Genomic DNA, 22,699 nt, shown 5'->3' with positions numbered 1-22,699 from the left:
GACTAAACTCCAAACACCTATGGATATAGAGAAACAACCATTTGTTTCACAACCATTTCCATGGAAACAGCATGCCTGGCATGGGAAGACAAAATGCATACCACCCAGTAACAATTTAGGACTGGTATTTGCCATGTTGATTTGAACACTTTGCAACATAGGCCATACTGCATCTGAGGAGTGGCTTCAGCAACATCAGCAAGGCCATACAAGAAAGGCATAATTCAGACATTCAGCTCCTTGAGCTGGACAAAAGATACTACAACCTCTGTAGACTTTGCACCTCCCCCACCTCCTGATGATTAGTGTATTGTTGTGTAAACCAGCATGATTTGGAACATTTGTATAACACAACACCCAGTGCAGTATCCGAATAACAATCTAGTGCATCACAACAAGCATGGACTCTGGTACACTACCTGGCTGATGTCAATGGGCTTTGCATGGTTGCCTGTTTGTACCAAGAGTTTGTAAGCCAAAACAGCATCATCAGAACCATTTTTATAGCTGTTGTAAGTGATCTTCCCAGTTTCCCAGTCACTGTCAAATGCATCCTGAAGTCCTGAGGAGTTAAGAGAGACAAGGGGAAGACAGAACAAGCAGGTGAATAATCACTATTATAAACAAGCTTCAGAAGGAGAAAGAATAATGATGCTTTTTCATAGCTGAATCAGAACGAAAATTATTGATCTGGTACCTCCTAAATTTGGGGCTCCACATTGTCAGTGGGTGGGAAGCGTCAGTTGCATGTCCAATATTTTGCCCAAATACAGGCAGGGGAAACACAGAAAATGCAAGGGAGAAGCCCCAGGAGTCCCCAGGTTGTGCAGACCAGCATAGTTGAGCTAGCAAGCTGCAGATGCCTTGTGAACTAGCAAAAATGGCTTCCCCTCAAAGGAAATTCAAGATCTTCTCCAAGCGTTCCACTTGGAGAAGTGTATGGGAAAGAGTTAATCTTGTCTAGAATAGAAAAGGACTGAGCTCAGCCCTAATCCAGCTTCACCATCTTTTAACCAGGGGAGGCATAAGTCTGTTACCTAGAAGGTAAACAGTCTCCTTACTTGCCTCTGCCTCATCAAAACCCTGTCTGTGTACATGGAGCCACAGAGGAGGACACACACCGCTCTCATTACTGTTTTGAGCTACTGCAGAGTACTGGGGCAATAGCTTCGACACTATAACCAGAAATTCCACTACGAGCGGGGAGAAAAACACACTCAAACTTTCAACTTCAAACAGCAACTCAGCTGCTCCTCAAGCACAGCGTGAGTGAACACGATTTTGTCAATTTGTTCCATCTGTTCAACTTGTGCAGCTAATACAAGTCATGGGATCTGCTGCCAGCACATGTAAAGATCACAGCCAACACCTATTCACTCTCAACTGTTATTTTCCTCCTTGCCACCCTTCAAGGGGGAGGGAATACCTCACAGCAGAAATTTGGATCAGATTTAGTACAGGAAGCCACAGCCCAGTACAAGGAGGCTCTGTGCAAGCAGATGACAAACCACATGTCCAGGGAAGGAAAAAAAAGGCCAGGGGAATGGCGGTGGAGGAAATCATCGACCCACCTCACAGCTGGGCTGAGCAGCCGTAATGAAAACCATCTCTGCAGGCTGGATAGGTTAGCTACAGCTGTACTGAGATAAGAGCACTGGAAGACAAAATGCACCCAGCTGACTCTGTCTCCGGGGCAGAGTACCCATTCCCATTGACAAACTCATCCTCTCTTCCTTAGAAACTGCCTCCCATGCTGTCTCACTAAACCATGTCAAATCATGTGAAGCCAACAGACTGAGAACCAAATGATGAAAGTAGCCTGCCAGATCTCTGCATGCAGTCCTCTAGCACTGCTCCAGAAGGAGGACAATTTGCCATCAGGTGTTCTGACATCACCAAAGGACTTTGAGGTTCCCTTTCAAAAATGCACTGTTAACTGGCACTGCAGAGAGGGGAAATATTGGTAAGAGTATGAAAAAATACCAATCCATCCCTTCTGTGCCAAGTCCAGCTCCACATCAGTTTCTCACAAAGTGGCCAGTGAGAGTATTTGGGCTATTAGATCAGTGACAAGAAACGCAACGACTTTGGAAAGTTAAGAGGATGTTTTCAAAAAAAAAACATGGAAAAGAAGGAGATGACCTAAGAACAGTATAACTTCCAGTAGAAGTGTCTCCCTTCCACAGAAGGAGCACACAAATTGCTATGATAGACAGCACATCAGGGCAGAGCTTTCACATAAACGTCTCACCCCTGTCAAGGGGCTCCACAGACACAATAATAAATAAATAAATCCATTGGCATGTGACATACCAGTTTGAGGTTGCAAAAAAAGGCATGTACTTGGAAACATTACTGCGATGAGTGAAAACCCTCTTACATCTCCACATCCCCCTGCTCCCCTGTTCTCACAAGTTTGATCATCCTACAAACTGCTTCCTTTTACACTTTATTCTTCAGCTAGCTTAAACACTTTACGTTTTGGGTCATTTTATAACTCACCTTGCTGAAAGTCTACAGAAAGAATATAAGAAAACACTGGCAGCTGTACTTAATTTCTGAAGAATTTCAAACTTGCAAGAAGTAAAATTTGCCATTAGACTTTGAAAATTGTAGTGGACTATTCTGTTTTCAAAGCAAACATGCTCATAACAATTATTTAAATATACATTTAATCTATCATAAATGGGATAAACTATATGTTTCTGGGCAGAAAGATGAAAGTATCTTGCTGACATCTTTCTGCAGAAAAGTTAGAGAAATTAAGGGAATTTTTAAAACTTTATATGAGGGATTTTTCACATAAGCAGTCTCTTTTGCTTAGTGCATCAGAAGAAAGGGACAATATCAAAAATTATGTGGGAGTAGGATTGAGGAAGGAATTCCTACTGGCTCATGTGAGCAGCTGCCACCTTGAAACACCAGATAAGGCTTCCCTTTGCAAAAACAAGCCTAATTAGCAGCCATCAGGGAATCCAAGCTACCTCATTTACATTTGGTCACTAACAAAAGCAATGTTAACATTTGCAGCTTAACTGAATGATTAGTGTGAACTTTTCTTCTGTTGCATTTTCAGTAACAGAAAATACAGTAACATAAACTATACTAGAAAGCAAAATAAGAGGGATCTCTGAAAAGAGAAGTGCATGAGGCAGAAAGCACACTCCACTGCTATTAGATGAGGAAGAATGCACAGCTGAACCAAGGGTGCCTACTTGGTAAAAAAAGGTTGTTCACATGTTGTTGTGAACAACATGTTGTTGTGAACAACATGTGAACAACCAACCATTCATTCTGCTGGACAAATGTGTGCATGTCAGAAGGCCATCTTGAGCCATTAACCTCTGGCACTGGATTCACAGTCAAGTCAGCAGGAATTAGCCATGCAGGTCAAAGCTATTCCTGCTTTGATTGTCCAGTCCTTCCAGCACATAAAACTATGCCAGTAGAACTGCTCTACCTCACAGAGGATTCTCCCTGAATCCAGTCTAAACCTGTACCTTGTTTGAAAATTCTATCTTCAACTTCCCTTCCCTTGACTCTTTCGGCATCAGCCACAGTTGGTAACAATCAGGTGTTATTCTGCATGTTATTCTGCACCTTTCAATAATTCTCCAACTATGACAAGCATGGCAGCTTTTAGTACAACAGTCTAGCTCCCCCCTATAACATCAATTCCCTGTACCACTTGAAAATATTATCTCTTTCTATTGATACATCTCAACATCCTCCTTTACAGCCCCATGAATGCACAATCACTCTGTGCTAAGAGCCCTTCAACTTTACAAAGCAGCAGGGTTGTACTAATTGTGTCCTCCTCGGAAAAGGTGGGGAGGAGAGGTAAGGATACAGACCTATATGCTAATTAATAATCATAATGATTAATTCTAAAGCTATGTGTGATCAAAAAGCCAATCCACAGCCTGTCACAGGACTGGCATGTCACATGGGCCACAGAAAGTCACTACATCTTCCTGGAGTCACCCTGACTATTCTACTGTAACATTTTAGGCTCCTTGTAGCCTCCGGTCAGGAATGGTCAGCGTGCCCCGGGTACCAGGAATACACACAGCTCCTCTAGTGGAAGAAAAGCAGAGGACAAATAAGGATAGGCTGGCTAATGTGGACTGGAGGGAAAAGTAACTATGTGCTGAGCTAAGTACAGATTAGGAACACCGCTATGAGAAGAGCATGTCTGCAAAGAACACACACAAGCACAGACATACAGTGTGAGAGGACATGCAGGCCCTTGGCCACACAAACAGTCCTTAGCTCAAGAGGGACACAAGGGATTGCAAAGAGAACAGGGAGGCACCCAAAGTGAAAGAGGTTTGGGAAAGTATGTGGTACGCCTGACAGAGGGGCAGTGGGAACGGGAGTACTCCTGGGAGTAACACCAAGTGGGCCAGCCTCCAGCATTTCACTTTGAGCAGCCTGCAAGGGAGCAGATCCAAGGGCACCTCCTCCTGACTTTATCGTTGGCAGACTGTAGTGAGGCTGAGCACTAATAAAGCTTCCTGAACACAATCTCAGATTTCCATCTCCCTCATGGGGGAGGGGGAAAAAGAGAAAGAGGGGACACCAGATACACTTTTTCCTACTGTTTTGGAACAGCAGCAAAAAATAACCACAAAAGAAACAAAGTAAACAGCAGAGGTTTAAGAGAATTTGGAAAAGCATGTAGAAGGATGATTGCTTAGAATTCCAGCAAGTATAGTAAAGTTCCAATCCAGCAAACATCTAGCTACATTGAATTTTCTTCCTGCCAGTAATGCCGTCCCTTACAGCTCAATATGCTTATGTGAGCAAAATATTTTAAATAAAGCTTCCAGTAAGTAGACTGCAATGAATGGATCCAATGTATTTAAAACCCATTAAAAACCCCCAAAGCTAATAGCTGAAATACTGCTTTGCATTATTTAGGAATGCATTAAACACATAGGAAACTTCATTTTGTGTAGATTTGTCACTTACATGCATCTGCTTTCCTAATTTATTCAACATATTTTCAGAAGGAATAAAATATAGCAGATACTGACAGTTACGTATACATTTTTCTGAGAATCACAGGCTGCAGTGGTCATCTATACACTATTAAGTTTAAAATTTACAGTCTCACCAGGTCAGCACAATTTTTTTTTTTTTTTTTTTTTTGCAAACGCTTCCTAGAAATTCTCCCAATAGAAAGACATAGGTAGGAAAGTAATCCTGGGCAGGGTATGTTTACTGTTAAAGTATCTTCAATATTCAATTACTTGGTTTCAATATAGTTATCATCATAGTACCTAAAAGGCCATGCCGTCTCTTGTCTTTCCCCACCCTGTTACACTTCAGCATAGAAAAACAGCACCACAGTGAGTATAGTTGATTAGAAACCTGGACTATACAGTAAGTTCCTAGCCCAATAAAACACATAAGCCACATTGAGTTTTCTTCATGCCAGCAGTCCCAGTTGAAGCCAACAAGATCACTCAAGAGCTGAAAGTTAAGTATGTGTCAGAATACATCACCAGACAGGGATTTTTCATTCACTGTTTGGTGAAAACAGCAAATATTTATTTACCCAAGACACAGGACTACATTTAGCCATAACGCATAATGCCTCATCAACTGCTTAGACATGAATGGCATGGATATAATTCCTTAAAGTTTGAAAACTGTTTTATTGGGGAGTAAACTTAAAGAAAATAAGTGACAAACAGGGAGCCCACACATGGGGTCAAAGCAGCACCTAGGCATTCTCCCTACTGCTCAGAGCCTTGAACTGTGTGACTGTATTACAACAATACCACTGTGAACAACTGCTCTTTCTGACAAACTAGGAAAATTTTCTGTAACGCTCTCTTACCTTGCAGCCAGTCTCGAAAGTAGTGCAACCACATTTTGGGGAGCTGCCTATCCTCTTCCAACAAAACATATGCCACATTACTGAAACTTCTGTGAAGTTCATAAAGTAACTGCTGGACATTGGGATAGTCTGCTTTCTGCGTCACAATATACATGTTGTAGAAGGAAAAGTACTTGAACTGTGCAGCGATAAAGTCATATTCCCGTGTTTCCCGTGGTACGATGTCTGTGAGATCTAGCCCGTCTCTTACCCGGGTAGTTCCATAAAGGCTGAGCCCAAGTAAACCCAGAAAAAGAAAAATAACCACAATCTGCAACAGAAAACAAAGATGTATTTGGTTTGAGGCTTCTAAAGGAGCTAACCATTCATAATGTCATACTACAAAGCCAAATTCAAAATTAACATCCATCAGTACTTTCAAGCTTTTATTTTTCTGGTGTTTTTTAACGCATATACATACTACAAGACTAAGGTCATTTGTTCTTCCTTGAAGGGGCTCTGCACCAGGGATGAGAAATTTCTATTGTAGTAAAGTTTAAAAGTGGCATTAATTTCACTGTTCACAAGCTTGTGTTACTAAAAGTCACCAGAACCCTCACTTGTAACATATATTTTAAGTGTGTCTCTATAGCACTTGCAAGATAAAAATTCTAAAATAGGAAATCATCTGTAAAGTATTAAAAACTGTTATTTCACAAGAGTTGTATTTATTCCTTATATTTAAAACCATTGCTAGGATAGTTTTTTAACTGGGCAAGGCAGAAATCTAATTTTGAAAACTAGGTAAATAGTTTCCCGATTACCTTAGCTTTTGGTTTTAGGAGAAATGGAGCATAATGCTTTTCTGCAAAGGATGAGAGTGTCCACTTCGAACAGGGTTGCTCAAGGCAATGTATAGTGGGGTCTGAAAATTGGGAAAGTAAATCCCTCGTCGAGCTTGTGCTTTCTGGGCTCTGGCAGCTCAGGTTATCTTGTGTCACTGTCACTGGCTGCACAGATATTTCTGAGCGAGGCTCTGCTGTGGTGTAGTACACCTGTGTGTGAGGATCATATTCTGTGCGCAGCTGCACTGTGGACTGCATTGTAATCTGAGTTTCGTGTGCAAAACTGTGGCTGCTGTATGGGGGTGGAGGACTGTAGCAAGTATTGTCATTTTCCACATACGCTTGAGGCTCAACCTGAATCACTCTAGTGACACACGGGCTGTAAAAGAAGAAAAAAACCATCTGTTCACATTGAGACAGATCCTTATTTTAATCAGGCTAGATAGGATATCATGCTTTCATCTGAGTTTTTTTCTACTTATATGGGACAGTTTACACTAATTACGTGTAACGCTTAGATATTAATTTCATTCTGTGCATTCAGGAAAAATCTCTGAGACATGGTTCATAGTGTAAGCCCTTGAGAATATGTGCTAATTTCTTGTCCTCCAGAAAGAAGTAAACAGCATCTGTCTGAAGGCATTGACATGTACACACATCACTCCATTAATTACACATGCTCATCAGGTAGCTGCACAGTCTGAATGCACAGTAAGTCTGTGAGTTTGCATCTCTGTACCTGTGCTGAGAATTAAGATATTCAGATGAAGAGGGAAATGCATGACATAGCTAGTTCTTGTGTTTAGAACAAATGAAGTAACTGTTAAATAATATTTGAGCCTTCTGGATAAGATCTCAGACTTTTGGGAGGCAGGTTGAAATGATTTGCCATATACTGACTAAATATTTTATAAATCAGGAAAACATTAAAGTATTAATGAAAGGATTAATGTCTAAGAAGGATGGGACATATGAAGAGGCAAAACCACAGAAGTAATTGAAGTATTCCTTTTATGTTACTCTATGCAAGACCCTAACAGTTACCCAGTTTATATTATAAAAATACAATTATCAGAGACAAGCCTGTTCCTGTACATGAGAAATGACAAATGGATGATACTAAACAGTATCAGATTTTTTACCAAGTGCACAAATTCTACAAAAACAAGAGGAATTCAGAATGTTGCCTACCTAATCAAAGCAAGCTCTCACTAACTGCATTTCTTCACATGCAAAGACACTGAATTTTGATGCACATTTGGTGCAGCTTTAGATGAGGGAATAAATTGAAGGTCTGAGTGTCCTGAATTCTTGAGAATCATGACTTCAATACTCTAATACATTCAGCTGTTGTCTGGAACTATGACTGAATAAGAAATAGACTGGGATCTACTCCCTGTCTTAACCATTCCCTCAGAGACAAATTTAGTAAAATGTTTTCTTCCTTGGACATGAGATATTAAACTATCACCTCAGATGCATGTAAAAGGCTAAAATGTCCCAATGCAGATTGTCCACATCTTGGTTGTGACAGTAGAAAAACTTGTATAGAAGTGTAGCTCATACTCTTCACTGCAGTCAAAAGCAAACTAAAGTAGAAAAGATGTTGCATTTCCAAGCAGTGGCTGCACTGATGACAGCAGACTCCTAACCCCCATTATAGGCTTAGAGTTGGCTGTGTATCAGGTGTGTGTTTGTACACAATTTAGAATGGCAGTATTACCAGTATTACCATTCTGTAATACTACTGCAGCCACAAAGGATACTTTATCAAGCATTATGCTGTAGTGGTAGTGATTATTCCTTACAGTGTTATGAAAAACTCACCTAAGGGGAAGTAATTTCACAGTTTATTTACTTAGGTTTAAAGGCATAAAAGCATAAAAATTAGCACATAATGATTTACTGTAAGTCAGGCTTCTCAGTATCCTGAGTTATGTACAGCTTTCCAAGATTAGCTAGTACTGGCACTGGACACCTTGCAGTAAGCCATAACCTTCTAAAAATACTTCAAGATATTCCTAAATAGTGGATCTTTCATCTACTTTCAGAAAGTGTTCCCCAACAGTCATACGTAGGAATGAAGGGAAAAGTGTGAGAGAAAGGGGATGTGGGGGAAGAGAGGGAGACAGATGTATTTCAGCTTTTCCCTTCAGGCAGGTAAAAAACAAGGTAGCAAATGTAAGCCAGTCATTAGCAATGAAATGGTAACAATAACATGCTGACCCCACTTTAGTGAAGAACTACCACTCCTGACAAGGAATGGATACACTGATTGCAGACCACAGAAAGGACAAAGGTACTGCTAACTCTCACCTTGTAAAACAGCAAAATATGTCCAGTCTCCTGTCTTCCCGACGATAAAGGTCCATGCTCAGGATAGCAGGGAAAATCAGCAGAACCATAGCAAAATTGAACACCACCACAACTGCTGCCTAGAGACAATCATAGGATAAGTAATGCTACTAAACTTAATTTAGGGCATCAGCTTTACAAAGCATAAAATCGCTTTCAATTCTCATCCCCATTTACCATTGCAATCCACCTGATGCTTTCAAGCTTTTGCCTGAGCAAACTGAGAGATATATACTCACATTCCCATTTCATTATGGTAGGACTATTGTGGTGAATTAACTTTATTTAATACTGAACCCTGTATTATTATAATACATCTGTGCCTGGATAGGTGGTGATTATTTTTAAAGAGCAAAAACAGTCTGTTGACTCCATAATCATATTTTTACATAAAATTCTGACATATTTAGAGTCTCAAAGCAAAATAAAATCAAAGAAAACCTGAAACTAGAACTGAAGGTCTTACAGTTATGGGATCTGAAGAAACTTAAGTATCACAATAATATTACAGCATGTATTAAATCAGAAAATAAGATCTCAGTACATTTAAAAAAAAACAGATCACTTTAGTGAAATACTCTGCACTTGATAGTCTTACTTAAAAGTTTAGCCAAGAAAGAGCAATATTTTGAGTTTATCAGGGATTATTTTTAAAGTAGAATCAAAATTAAACCAACACCACACAGCAAATATATGTATTAATATGCCTGTGTTTAACAGAGCTTGATTTATGAGCCAGTCTACCAAAATGAGTCTTAAATTGGAACAAGAATACTTGATTTAATTTGTAAAGCAAGTATCACATAATGAAAAAAACAACCTCCCCACCCACCCCCTTTCAAACCATACTCCAAACCCTTTCCCACACAGAGATTCCCAGAGAATTTCCATAAGCATATGTGGTGCAGCATCTATCATTATTATTGATAGCGTTTATTTATAATGCAGAATTGTTAGGAGCCTTACCCATCACAAAGGAAAGCTGGGCACTTGCAACTGGAAGACAGTTGTAAGAGTAGGGAAACACTGGGAAAAAAATTCTTCAGCCACCAACCAATTAAAAGAAAAAACCCTTTGAAAGCCTTATGTTTCACCCATTCAGTAAGCAGCAGCTATCTCGATAGTAGCCCAGTTTCATATTAAGCTATCTATATATAAACTATCAAGTGCCTCCACCTGTAACTTCTGAAATTACTGGGTTAATACAGTCTTAAAGAACAAAAGTTGGGCTACAAAAATGACCCAATACAAATGTGATGTCTTTTTTTCCAAAAATGATATAAGGTTTCTTTTGATCTTGAGAGATCAGACCTCAAAACTGGCAGTACAAACAATGTGATTTTCAAAATTAAATTTAAATTAATCTTAATTTATCTGCATAAATCCAATTAATAACATCCTGAATTATTTTTACAGTTTTGAAATAGTCAGAATATAATAAAAAGCTTAGATTTTGTTTTCACTGTTCTTAAAATGACAGAGTCAACTAGTTATGTAAACATTTTCCAGTAATTTCAATCATAAATATACTGTGCACAAAAGCTGATTTTATTGCTGTTTCTCTTTCCTGGTCTCCAGCCTGCTTGAAGTAAGATTTTAGTACTGCTGGTTGTCTGCAGACATGGCTACTAAAACAGAATTTACCTGGTACTTGAAGCCAAATTAGTATTTAGTCATCTTTGCGAGAAAAGATCCAATGATTATTTAATGATTTATAAATATTCACACAGAAAGGTATGCAAGGTCATAGCCAAGACTTTAAAATTAAGTGATTTGCTTTTGATCTGCTCTAGAATTAATTCAATCTGTCAGAAAAACAAATGGCTGCTGTTGAAAGAAAGGTGTTTGTTGGACCTTGTTCTTACAACTGCTTTCTTTGCTGGTGCTAAACCAAAAAAAAAAGGTTGAATCACCCATATAACATGAATAATTAGTTGTGCCTAACCAAGATCTTGTATCAAGGATCAGCTAAGATTTACTGAGATTTGGAAAAAATAGCTGAGGTCTGAGTCAATAATTCTTACTCCTCTCAGCATGGCTGAAAAACTAACAGAAGTCCTCTGTTTCTGCTCTATAAACTGCAAATGCTTCACGCCATATCAGTTCCCTTTCTAGACCCCAACATCCTTGAATCACCAATATTACTGAATCTGAAAAGTAATACTTTACTATGGTAGAGATGCCATTAAAGTTAGTTATATTGACATTTGATTTTTTTTTAGGAAGCCTCAAAACTAATCCAACAATGCAGAGTAAATCTGCCTACTTACATCTCTTTTTAGAACACTGTGCCATCCTAGTGTTGATGTACTAACTACCATGCAAGTAAAATATTTCAAAGCAATCTCTGATCTGATTTTAATTTCAATAGATTCCTAGAGCTTAGTATTGCACTACCTATATATTGCACACTCTACCTCACCCACCTTAACTCAGCATTACAAAGATAAACTGTTCTCAGCTTTCACAACTAAATACATTCTTGTATGAATTCTAATACGTTGTCCTATCAAAGAAAATCAAAGAAACCCCACCCTCTGACTTGATAAGGAGAGGAAAGGATTGATTACTGAGGAGTGATTCAGTCCCTGACCCGATGCATCTGCCACTGCTGCCCTCCCAATGTCATTCATACACACAGTGTTGAGGAATAGGAAAGTACGAGAACTGAGATCATGACGACAGCCACAATCTGTAAAAGCAACAAGGAACTGTGGCAGCTGAGCTTTCCGAACACAGGCAGTACCCAGGCTGAAAGCATGCTTAGGATTTCTGAGAACAGGGCATCCTCTCTCGTACCTTTGGAGACCAGTGGTCAAATGGGAGAGAAAAATGCCTCAGACTTTTTCCTTAGGAAATCAACAAAAAAAAGATTAGTCTAGAACGAATAAAATGGAGCCTACTCAAGGGTGTAAAATGAAAGCATTCATTGAAATGAGATCAGAGAGTAGTAAAAAAATTCCATTAATCAGAAGAAAATTATGTTGGTCACTTCCTAAGAAACATGCTACGGTTTTTGCATCTTTTCATAATGCACAGCTTAAAAATATTATTGCTGCTGCAACTGTTAACAGAGACAGAGTCTGTTAACAGAGTCTGTGCCGGAGGCAGCAAGGGAGCAGGGAGCCAGGCTGGTAGGTATGTGCTGGGGCCCCGCTGAAGTATGTGCTGCTATGTGCCATTCCTGGAAGCCCACCCAAGGAGACCGGGTGTGCTGTATAGCCAGAGGTGATGAACAGATGAGGAGGTCTGTCAGGAAAACTTCCACCCTACTGCTCTCTATCTGCAACTCCCTGCTGATATGGTACAGGCTCAGATCCTCGTCCCCTGCCCTCTTTTCCCTTAGGCTTTAATTCTGCTTGTTAAATTCTTGTGTCAGGGGCAGGGAAAGGTAAATGGTGTGGATAAAGGTGGGGGACGAACCACTTCAGCAGAGTAAGATAATGGAATGAGCTTAAAAGCATACATTCTTTCCCTCCAGAAACCCACCACTGCCACCTGGTAATGGACTTCTACATTTAGGAAAAAAATTGTCATTCTTGTGGTGAGGGAAAAAGTTATTTCTAACACTTCTTGGGAAAAGTTTCACCTCTGCTCATTAGTGGATCCACATCACTCCTCTGCTGTTAGGGAAGGAAGTTTCTGATGTAAGAAAGAAGAGGTTGATTTTTTTTTTTTTACCTCATCTTTCCTGGGCAGAATTTACTGTGTGACAGTCTCTGAGCAGTCTGTCTTAGGGAACAACACAGCCCAGAGGTAGTTAGACCCCGCCATGACTTCCTTTACTTATACTCAAAACAAAGGGCTATGTTTAAGACATTCCTATTATAACCTCTTCCTTCACCACCATTTTAAGAAGCAAATGCATCTGAAAATTCAGGAGCTACTCCTTTAGAGTCTTGAGCACTCTTGGAAATGATTCTTGTGACTGAGTATTTAGGTCGTATTCAGCAATCTCAAAGCCCTAAAACTGCTTAAATAAGGGACTAATAAGATTAACAAATGAAAAAAAAAAATAGAACAGGGAAAGAGCTAAAATAGTCCCTACTTGTGCATGTAATTAACTTCAAAGATCTCACTTTCAAAAGAACTAAATTCCACTTTTTAAGTTTTGAAAAGAGCTAACCCTAGCAGACTCTTAAGACAGCATCAGAATTAAAGCATTCAAGTTCCATAAAGTAAATAACCAACTCAGAGGTATCAATGAACTGCTTTAGCTGGCAGAATATGACAGAAGCTGAGACAGAAGAAGGCACTGATGTGCAAAACATGAGTTTCTAACTAAAAGTTTATCTTATAGATGCAGGAAATTATTTATTCTCCCTCAGCAGCCAGGTTATTTTACCAATACTGGGCCTCAAAATTATGCAAAGGTTGACAATTACCTTGTAATGTCTTAAGAAAAGTGAATGGAGAGCAAAACAAGGTCAAGAGCAATCCTTCTTTTTCAAGCCCCTCTGTTAAAAATTCATTATCTAGATGAGAGGATGGTAGTATCTGTGAAAAGTAAATGCAGCAGCATTTTATTGCTTTTTAAGTTTTGCTAGGAAACCATCAAAACAGCAAGGACTTCTTGTTTAAACAAGTTCGAGTAAGAGGGAGAGAGATGAAGGAGACTGTAAATAAAGAAATCCATGCATAAATACAGACTACCTACCAAAACTGCCATGGTTCTCTGATTCCAAGTACTGAGGTCAAAGTATCACCTGATTTTGCTTTTACCTGGTGAAGCTAGGCAGATCAACTAATAGATGTTCCCTCCTAACAACAAAGGATTTCATTTTAGTGGTTGCTAACTTATAAGTGCATCAGTCATATATGCATCAATGAATATAAGCCTCCGACATCAATGAATATAAGTCTCCCACTGCTCCTCCTTTGCATGTTTCACCTCTTATATACGTATACAGGGCTACTGTGTTCCAGCAAAGACAAATTACCAAGTGAGAAAAGTTTGAGTAACTCAAATCCTAATTTCTAGACACTCATGTGAGTTCCTACACATAAATTCCATATTAATCATTGCCTTATAAAAGACGTTGATGTTTTTATTCTGAATAATATCAACATGTTTATACAATAATACAGTATGCTGAAATCTCACTGGAAACTTTTTGTTTGTCATTTTGCTATGCAGACTTTACTTTAAACTTTCAGTGACTCAGTCTGTAGGATGGTAGTAGGCAAAAATAAATTACTTTAGGACAGGAATATGTAAGTTAACTGATTATAGTACCAATTACAGCTGCTGTCTCCACATATGTTCCAAAGACAACCTGTCACATTTTGACATTGAAGAGTGAAAACAAGTAAAAAAAATGAGCAATATTTGATCAGATAAGAGAGAATTAATATTGGTGGCTCACACCCAACAGCTCAGCAGTGAGATTACAACAAAATGGTCAATTTGTATTGAGTACTTTTTTATGAAATGCATTTAGGCTGATGTAACTTCTATAAAGCAGGTACTACAGTCTGATGACCTCCAGTATCCTGTTAGCTGCTGAAGGTACCTATCAAATATTTGAAATTGGGACACAAACTTAGGAGACATAAATAACGTCTTCCAGTGGGAGAAGTGATATACTATCAAAGGTATTTCACATATAAAGCTTAGTCTTTACCATGCAAACGTCATTAAGACCAACAAAGCCAAGTGCATGGTCCTGCACCTACACTTGTACCTGGTATCCCGGTATCAGGCTGAAGGATGAACAGACGGAGAGCAGCCCTGGGGAGAAGGACTTGGGGGTGCTGGTGGATGAGAGGCTGGACATGATCCAGCCATGGGCACTCCCAGCCCAGAAAGCCAAACATGCCCTGGGCTGCATCCAAAGCAGCGTGGGCAGCAGAGCCAGGGAAGGGATTCTGCCCCTCTGCTCTGGTGAGAGCCCACCTGGAACCCTGCATCTAGCTCTGGGGTCCCAGCACAGGAAGGACATGGACCCATGGGACTGAGTCCAGAGACGGGTCACAGAGGTGATTAGAGGGATTGAACACCTCTCCTGTGATAAAAGGCTGAGAGAATTTGGATTACTTAGCCTGAAGAAAAAAAAATTCTGGAGGGACCTTACAGCAGCCTCCCAGTACCTAAAGGGGGACAACAAGGAGGCTGGGGACAGGTTTTTCACAAGAGCATGTAGTGACAAAACAAGAGGAATGACTTTAAACTGAAAGAGGGTAGATTTCAATTAGATATAAGAAAGAAGCAATTTTTAAATTTTGGGTAGGAAAACACTGGAACAAGTTGCCCAGAAAAATCTAGTTAAAGCTGTCTCTGCTCAGGGTGTAGGGGACAGGGTTGAGCTAGATGACCTTCAAAAGACCTGTTACAACTCAAGCTATTCTGTGAGTCTTTAAAATAAAACAATTCACTATGATATGATCTGTAAGATCATCTAGTTTTTGGCAAATCAGCAGAGATAAACATTGCTAACCATTCAAGGCTAAACATCTCAGTTTAGTTGCCACAAGCATCTGCTAAATGATAAAGAAAACCAATGAGGCCTTTACATCTCTATCAAATTGCCTATTGAGAAGGAAATGTAAACAAATTATTAATGCCTCAGGTTTTAGCTTTTGTATTTTTCAGATTCTGTATTATTAGTAACATAGTTGAAATCACACTTTACCAATTTACAGTTTAATGCAGGCATTCTGCGAACAGCAGTAATTGCCACATGTACTAGGAAAAATTGCAGCCCTGCTTCCTCTGGGTAGCCAATGGCTCAATGAGAATAAAAATCAATGGAGAGCCAGGCCAGAAAAGAAAAATAACTACTGAAATAGTACAGTGCTCTATAGTGCTATAATTGCTTGTGTCAGGGGAGAAACTTCCAAATCTTTCTTCACTCTTCACTTTTAGAAGAAATCCATCTTCAATATCATAAATATTTCGTATTTCTGAAGATATATTATCACAAACAAATACAAGAAGACAGAGAAAGGGAGAGCAAGCAATGTATGGTTCAGCACATAAAATTCACGTTTTCTTTGTACCCATCTGGAACACATAATTATTAAGTTTCCTCCAAGTTTGCTAAAATTACTGTGAGTAAGGCAGTAAAAAGTGCTACAGTAATTACTAAAATTACAAATTCATATGTACTGCTGTCATTGCACAGGTAGTTTTTGAGAGCAGCAAACTGGACAAACATGAATGACAGGATTAAATTGCTGCTGAGAAACATTACAGTACACACTACTCCGCAGCCTACTCCTCTTGACTTTAGAACACAAATCCATCTGGGAACTTGTTTCTTTTTAGTTACATATAGCTTGGGTTTTGCGTTCAACCCTGCTGTGGTGGGACAGAGTATTCTTTCACTTGGTAGCAGGATCTGAGAGACTCTGAGCAGGAGAATGGAGAGCAGACAGCAGTTGTTACTGCTAGGTCGGTGGTGCTGCTGCAGTGAGGTTCTGGCTCAGTAAACCACAGTAACACCAAAATCAAGCTCCAGTGCCACTACTAACAAGTACTATCATTGCACTTCCACAGCGCATCAGAGCTAACGAAACAGGGTTTAAACTTACTTGGAGTGAAAATGCTCTTAAAGCCGGAATTGGAATTAAGGCAGCCATAAAGAAAGCAGTAACATTGCTGATAGATGTAAGGGCTACACTTGCTCCTGTTCGCTTCAGACATTCACCTGTTCTGTCCTGCAAAACAAAGGATGCATCTTAAAAGTCAAGCAAATAAGGTGATGTCCTGCAAAGGAAGGAGTCATCCTACAGATGTAACACAGTAGCTGTGAAAAATTATTACAATTAAATTCTGAATATAAATTCAGAGTATGTGAGAAAATTACATACCAAGTTTACTGTTCAATAGGAACATAGATGAAGTGCTCAAGTTTTTGAGGGCAGAAAGTATGACTAGAATCGATTCTAGCTTCAGAATACACAACTAATGGATACTGACAATATATCAAATACATCTGCTGTTGAGAAGGATTTAATTTTTACCAGTGGAATCACTTGGTGTTCTCATTTTTCAGACAAAATAAGTATGTATTAACAGCATAGAGGCATAACATAGCCACACATCTTGAAAAAGTATGTAACAAAACAAACAAAAAGAACTCCACCAAGTCTAGGGACCACACACAAAACCCACCAAGAAATGAAGATAAACACATGACCCTTTCCTAACCCAACAGGCTATTATGAAGCCAACAGAGATTACAGAGCGAGGTTGTACTGCCTGCATACAAAATCAGCTGGAGAAAGCACATGGAAGGCTACTCATACAGAACAAAATCAGCAAATATACACTAGTTTTAAATGGGATGTACTCTGGATGTGAAAATTTGGACTGAGACTAAAAATATTAACAAAGGATCATAAAAGTGATGATACCTCAGACTTCCTGTCGGTTATATGTTATGCTTTGAAATGTCATGGTCAATTATTAACTTCAGAAAATAAAAACAAGAGAAAAATACAGAAAATAATTCAATTTTTAGGCTACAAAAAAAAAAAAAAAAAGAAAAAAGTAAAGGTAACTGTCTTCCCTCTCTCTCCCCCTTTTCTATTCTATGCTTTCTTTTTACCATCTCATTGTCAAGGCTCCTATTTGAGTTTGTTCCTAGATTTGCATTAACTTTCACTGAAATTTTTTGGTAGAATTTGGATTATGGAAGTCTGTCTTTATGCAAACATTTATAAATTAAAATTTCAAGAGAAAATAAACCTAAGACACTACAAAAAAAAAAAAAGGAAACAAGAATATGAACATTCAAAAATGTCCTAGGACCACATGTATTGCTATAATTTCCTATTTCGACAGAAATAAGAATTTCTAGACCCTAGGAAAAGCTATTAAAAAAAACCCAAGTCCACTGATTAATTCTGGATATTAGTATCTGTTCCTATAGGAAACCTTTTGTTTTATTTTCCCACAAATCTCAATTTTGTTATTACCTCAAATGGAATTCTCTTATTCTGTCCTGTTTCACTAAATGCATGTGCCAGAAGGAAAACATCATCTACACCAACTCCAAGAGCAAGAAAAGGCAAAACCTTGGGGAAGAAACAAAACAAAACAAAACCCAAATTGATTGTGTTATGATCTGCCATGCAGCTAGCCATTAAATGGCTAATTATAGCAACTTTTACATAACACTCTACACAAATCCAAGGGCAAAATGAAAATGGACAGGATGCAATACAGGTATTAACTTTTATTGTGGAATATAGCTGAGGAATTTAAAATATACCATTAACAGGTACAAATTCTCAGCAGAAGTAATTCGAGTCATGGACAGACAAATATCTGATAATAATTCAAGTAACATTCCAGATATTTTCAGAATTTGAAATATTCAGTTCTGAATATTTTCAGAACTGAACATCAGAATATACAATCTGGTATATTCAGGTGTAAAAACAAATCTGCAGCTCCTTAGGTACTTACGATGCCTCCACTTGGATTGGGACACAGAAATCCCAAACAAGAAAGATACAGATTACATAATACATGTTTTTTCTTCACTATCACTTGTCAGCATGATAATTTATCACAGTGTAAACTATGAAATAGGAAAACAGTACAAGTAAAAATCTAGAGCCAAAATATTTTTTCAGTACTTTATTTCTCAATTGACTTGATTGACTTGTGTTCATTCATTAACAGAGTACTAACAGAGTACTTGCAATTTCACAGCAGACTTGTGTCTTCTAAATACCTGAGTTGTGGCAGCATTAAAGGAAATTCCAATCAACGAGCACAGGCCCAATCCTGCAGCCACAGAGAGTGCAACCAACAAGACTCCTGCCAGCCCCACAGCACCCTGAGACTTGGCACAGTCCCACCGCAGCATCGTTAAACAGGCATAGGCAAGCTAAGGAGAGGAGGCAGGGAGGGGAATTTGGGGAAAATAAACCAAAATATTAGAATAGATCGTTATTTATCAGCTGTCTTTCCCCACTCACCTACAGATTCTTACACAGTTTTTAATCAGAATACACATGTCATGAGGTTACAAAGTGGAAAGGTGAGAAGCCTGAGGTAAAGTTTACAAACTGTAGGCTTTATTTTAAATATTTGTAAAATACTCTGGACTACAGACTGGTAACAATAAAGTATATTTTTAAGTCTTCCTGTACTACCAAAGAAAATTAAATAGATTTATTTTATTACCATTAGTAAGTAGCCACTAGCTACTCGGATAGCACTGACATCAGAAAATGACTTCAAGATGTCATCTAGGGTGGTCGTAGTGAAGGAAAGCACCTTCTGAGTAGAGTTTTGTGCAACACTTTGATGAACAACCTATTAAAAGAAAAATAAAACTTCGTGGGAATAAAGATTTTTTTCCTTCTATTTTAGTCATTTAGTCAAAAGAACTCATTACCATTTTCTACAGCACACATCTGAAATCAAATCTTTTTGCCTTAATGTTGCTGCTAAAGCCCATGCTCTACACAGACATTACCCTGATGTGATACAACACTGATGTGTTTCCTGATTTTTTTCTGGCAAGCTGCTGATTATGAGACAGAATTTGTGCCCTTCAGGAAAGCCTACTGCATGCCCAGCTCATTACAAACACTTAACTTGAACCCCTTCCTGTAACTCCAAAACGCAGCACCAGTTTTGCGCTTAACCCAGGCCAGCCATCTCTTTGCCCCTCCCTGCCTGGCCATTTGAGGAGGTCAGAAACAGCACAGTGGAGGGCAGGTTTGGGACACAGAGGGCAGACATAGTCACACAGCCTCCTCACCTGGGCTGCTGCTGAGGGAGCAGCCCATGGGTGGCTAATGTTTTCCGGACACCTTTAGAAGAATCATGCCAACCAAAAACTTTTAAATTCCAGCTAGCTCTTTGGTTTCTTCTCAGGCCCAACTAAACAAAATTGTCCCAGGCAGCAAAAAGTAAAACCTTCATGGCTTCTCATATACGAATAACCTAGCAGCTTCTTACTGGAAAAAACAGAAAAACAAAACCAAAAACATAAAAACCCACTCAAACAAACAAAAAAACCCCAAAACAAACAAACAAACAAACAAACAAACAAACAAACAAAAAAAAAAACCAAAAACCAAAACCTAAAAAAACAACCAACAAACCACCAAAAGAACTCTTAAAACCAGGCACACAATGACTCAGTTCTGGTTTAAGCATATTCCTTAAGGAAATACTATAAAAAGTAGGCAGTGGATCTTAGTAGGACTTTATAGTATAGTATCTAAGTTATTTTCAATTTTACCTCAACATACATCCTCTGCCAGGCTTCCAGAATTGCCGCTGCCTTGTCCTCGTTCCAGTTGATATGTGAAACATATTCATACCCCTTGAAATGCTCATACATTTGCTTAGGGGTCATTAACTGAAACATGGTTTGCAAAGCCTGGGCACTGTGACATGGAGAGAAGAAAGAGGAAAAATAGGCATAAACTGAGAATTTTCAGGAAAATATTTTCATTGCATGAAATCCCAAACGCAATTCTAACAGGAGTTTGCTTGAGTTCTTGATTTTATAGGGCACCTGCTTGTATTACAATTGAACAGAATTTAATTATTCTACTGTGTATCTGGTGCAGTGGTAGTGCTTCATGCAAGTATTGAGGCTAAATCTGTTTTCACTAAAGTTAATAAGAGTTTTGACATTATTTTCAGTAGGATTAGTTTCAGGAGAAAATAATAAAACCCTACAAATCTGTACTGAAGTTCATGCTTGATAAGACAGATTGCTATGAGGATGCCACAGGAACAGTTATTTCTATGAGGTTTTGTAAATGCTGGCAAAATGTCATTTGAAGACCTTGGTCTTTTTTACCCCTTGGAGAGAAGTAGAAGATTAAACTCCTCATGCCTAATAAGCTGTGGGAAATACACAAAGGCAGCCCATCCTGAATTTCCACAGTATGCAACTCCATAAAACTATTTCAGAAGCACTTATTAGTTAATAGGAAGAAGGAACCATTAATTAGTAAGAGAAGGAACCATTTTCTTTTTCAACAGAAGTTCCTTACTTGGCTCTTTCTTGAGAGACTTATCAATGTGTTGTGTGAATGCTGAAAAGGTTAAATGTTCTCTGGAAAAAAATTATGCTTGATTTTGTTTAGTATGACCTGCATTTTTCAGAACAGTAAATGACACAGTTTTATTCCCCACTAAAGTCCAGTGTTCTATGTCTTTGTTCAGAAGTCTAAAACAATGGGTTTGAGTTTGTTTTACTACTCAAAGCTGTCTTAACAATACAGGGACATGAAAATAGACTATTCTCTGTATTGACCCTGAATAAAACATTCAGTGGATATTTTGGAATTCTGAGAGAAGTTAAATGAGTTAGTACATTACTCACATTATTTTCCTTCCTTTTTCCTTTGATTGTATTTCAAAATGTGATCAAAGGTGTTCAGTGCTTTACACACTGTTCAATGCTTTATACATACATTCTAAACAACAAAGCTGCCAGTAAAAAGCTTTCTTTCTGACTGACATACACCATCATTCTGAGATGTGAAGCAGGAAACGATGACACCACCTTATATTTAAACAACAGCCAAAGCATTCTTTTAAATTCTATTCTCTTGAGACGTGTTACCCTGAAGCGAAATTTATAATACATGTGAAGGGTAATAAAATTTGTATCATCCTCCTACTGTGTCCTATAAAATTAATCCTAACAAATTAAAACTGACATTTTCTTTGAATATTTTTTTTACCTGACAAGTTTACCAGAACTGTTCTTGACTGTACCACCTATAATCAGCTCCTCCTGCCAATGCATGTATTTTCTTGATAGTCCATAGCATCCACCACTCAAAACAAGGGCTACATCAAGAGGCTAGAAAAAGTAATAAATAAGCAGTTAATAGGTTTCATAACTTTATAAATTCATACCTTAATTCAGCACCCAGTGAATTAGAATCATGGATGTTAAAGACCATCTGGGTAGTCTACTAGAAGAAAAGCATTCAACAACTCAAGCTAAGAAATCACCCAGGTGGTGCTTGTTGACCAGATGGCAATTTCTCCAAAGTCTAATGTGACTGATAAAGGGATATATAAATTCAAGGCTTATGACTTCGAATTCATCACAAAAAATCAACAAAACTGGTGCTACTTGAGGAAAGGCTTTTCTGCATGGCATGGGGGTGCAGCAGCAGCTGTGTTCCAGCAGTGGCTATTGTCTGTCTGGGGCACTGTTTTGCTGAAATGCCACATCACTGCAGTGCCACAGCAACAGCTGACAACTGTACTTTCACTCTAAATGTACAGGATTAAGCATTGCATCACACAACGAGGCAAAATCCATGACAGTGAGCTAACAGCAGGTAACAGGAACAGAAAAATGACATCATGCAAGAATAGAAGCTATATACAGCTTGGAAGAAATGGTACTTTCTTCTAGTCTGTTTGACCTTCTCCCCCAACCTTCCCCACGCCCCAGCCTCCCTTGAAAAGACATGCACAAGGACAAGCAAACTTACTTTGGTGGAATTTTTATTGGGAGCTGTGATTGGGCAATCAGGATCAGCAGGATTCAGGCAGGGTCGATCCATATAACCATGACCAACCTCCGCTTTATTCAGCATTTCTTCCCAGCTCTCCACTTGGTAGTTTATTTTCTTTAACTCTTCCAAGAATTCTAAGGGGTCAAAGTTGATCCACTGCAAAGGAGGCTTCCCTCTGCAAGAGCAACCAGGAGAAAAAGACACATAG

The 22,699-nt window shown here is 38.8% G+C and overlaps 1 protein-coding gene across 4 annotated transcripts in view; it reads right to left on the bottom strand.

The window, feature by feature from the left end:
• PTCH1 (patched 1) overlaps positions 1–22,699 on the bottom strand; it is a 73,604-nt gene that overhangs the window by 18,189 nt on the left and 32,716 nt on the right. For all 4 annotated transcript variants that reach the window (XR_005255239.1, XM_038124206.1, XM_038124205.1 and 1 more), the window contains 11 exons: positions 22,468–22,666; positions 21,700–21,821; positions 20,238–20,385; positions 19,169–19,300; positions 18,714–18,869; positions 17,950–18,048; positions 16,561–16,686; positions 8,989–9,107; positions 6,652–7,051; positions 5,849–6,158; positions 420–562 (listed from right to left, as the gene is read on the bottom strand). Coding sequence is in view for 3 of the 4 variants with exons in the window: in XM_038124206.1 (XP_037980134.1) it covers positions 420–562; positions 5,849–6,158; positions 6,652–7,051; positions 8,989–9,107; positions 16,561–16,686; positions 17,950–18,048; positions 18,714–18,869; positions 19,169–19,300; positions 20,238–20,385; positions 21,700–21,821; positions 22,468–22,666 (1,954 nt within the window). In the remaining variant the exon portion in view is untranslated. The remainder of the gene's footprint in view (positions 1–419; positions 563–5,848; positions 6,159–6,651; positions 7,052–8,988; positions 9,108–16,560; positions 16,687–17,949; positions 18,049–18,713; positions 18,870–19,168; positions 19,301–20,237; positions 20,386–21,699; positions 21,822–22,467; positions 22,667–22,699) is intronic.

The sequence above is a fragment of the Motacilla alba genome, chromosome Z (genome assembly GCF_015832195.1).
Source record: "Motacilla alba alba isolate MOTALB_02 chromosome Z, Motacilla_alba_V1.0_pri, whole genome shotgun sequence".
Taxonomy (NCBI): Eukaryota; Metazoa; Chordata; class Aves; order Passeriformes; family Motacillidae; genus Motacilla; species Motacilla alba.
This window is presented reverse-complemented; position numbering and strand designations above follow the sequence as displayed.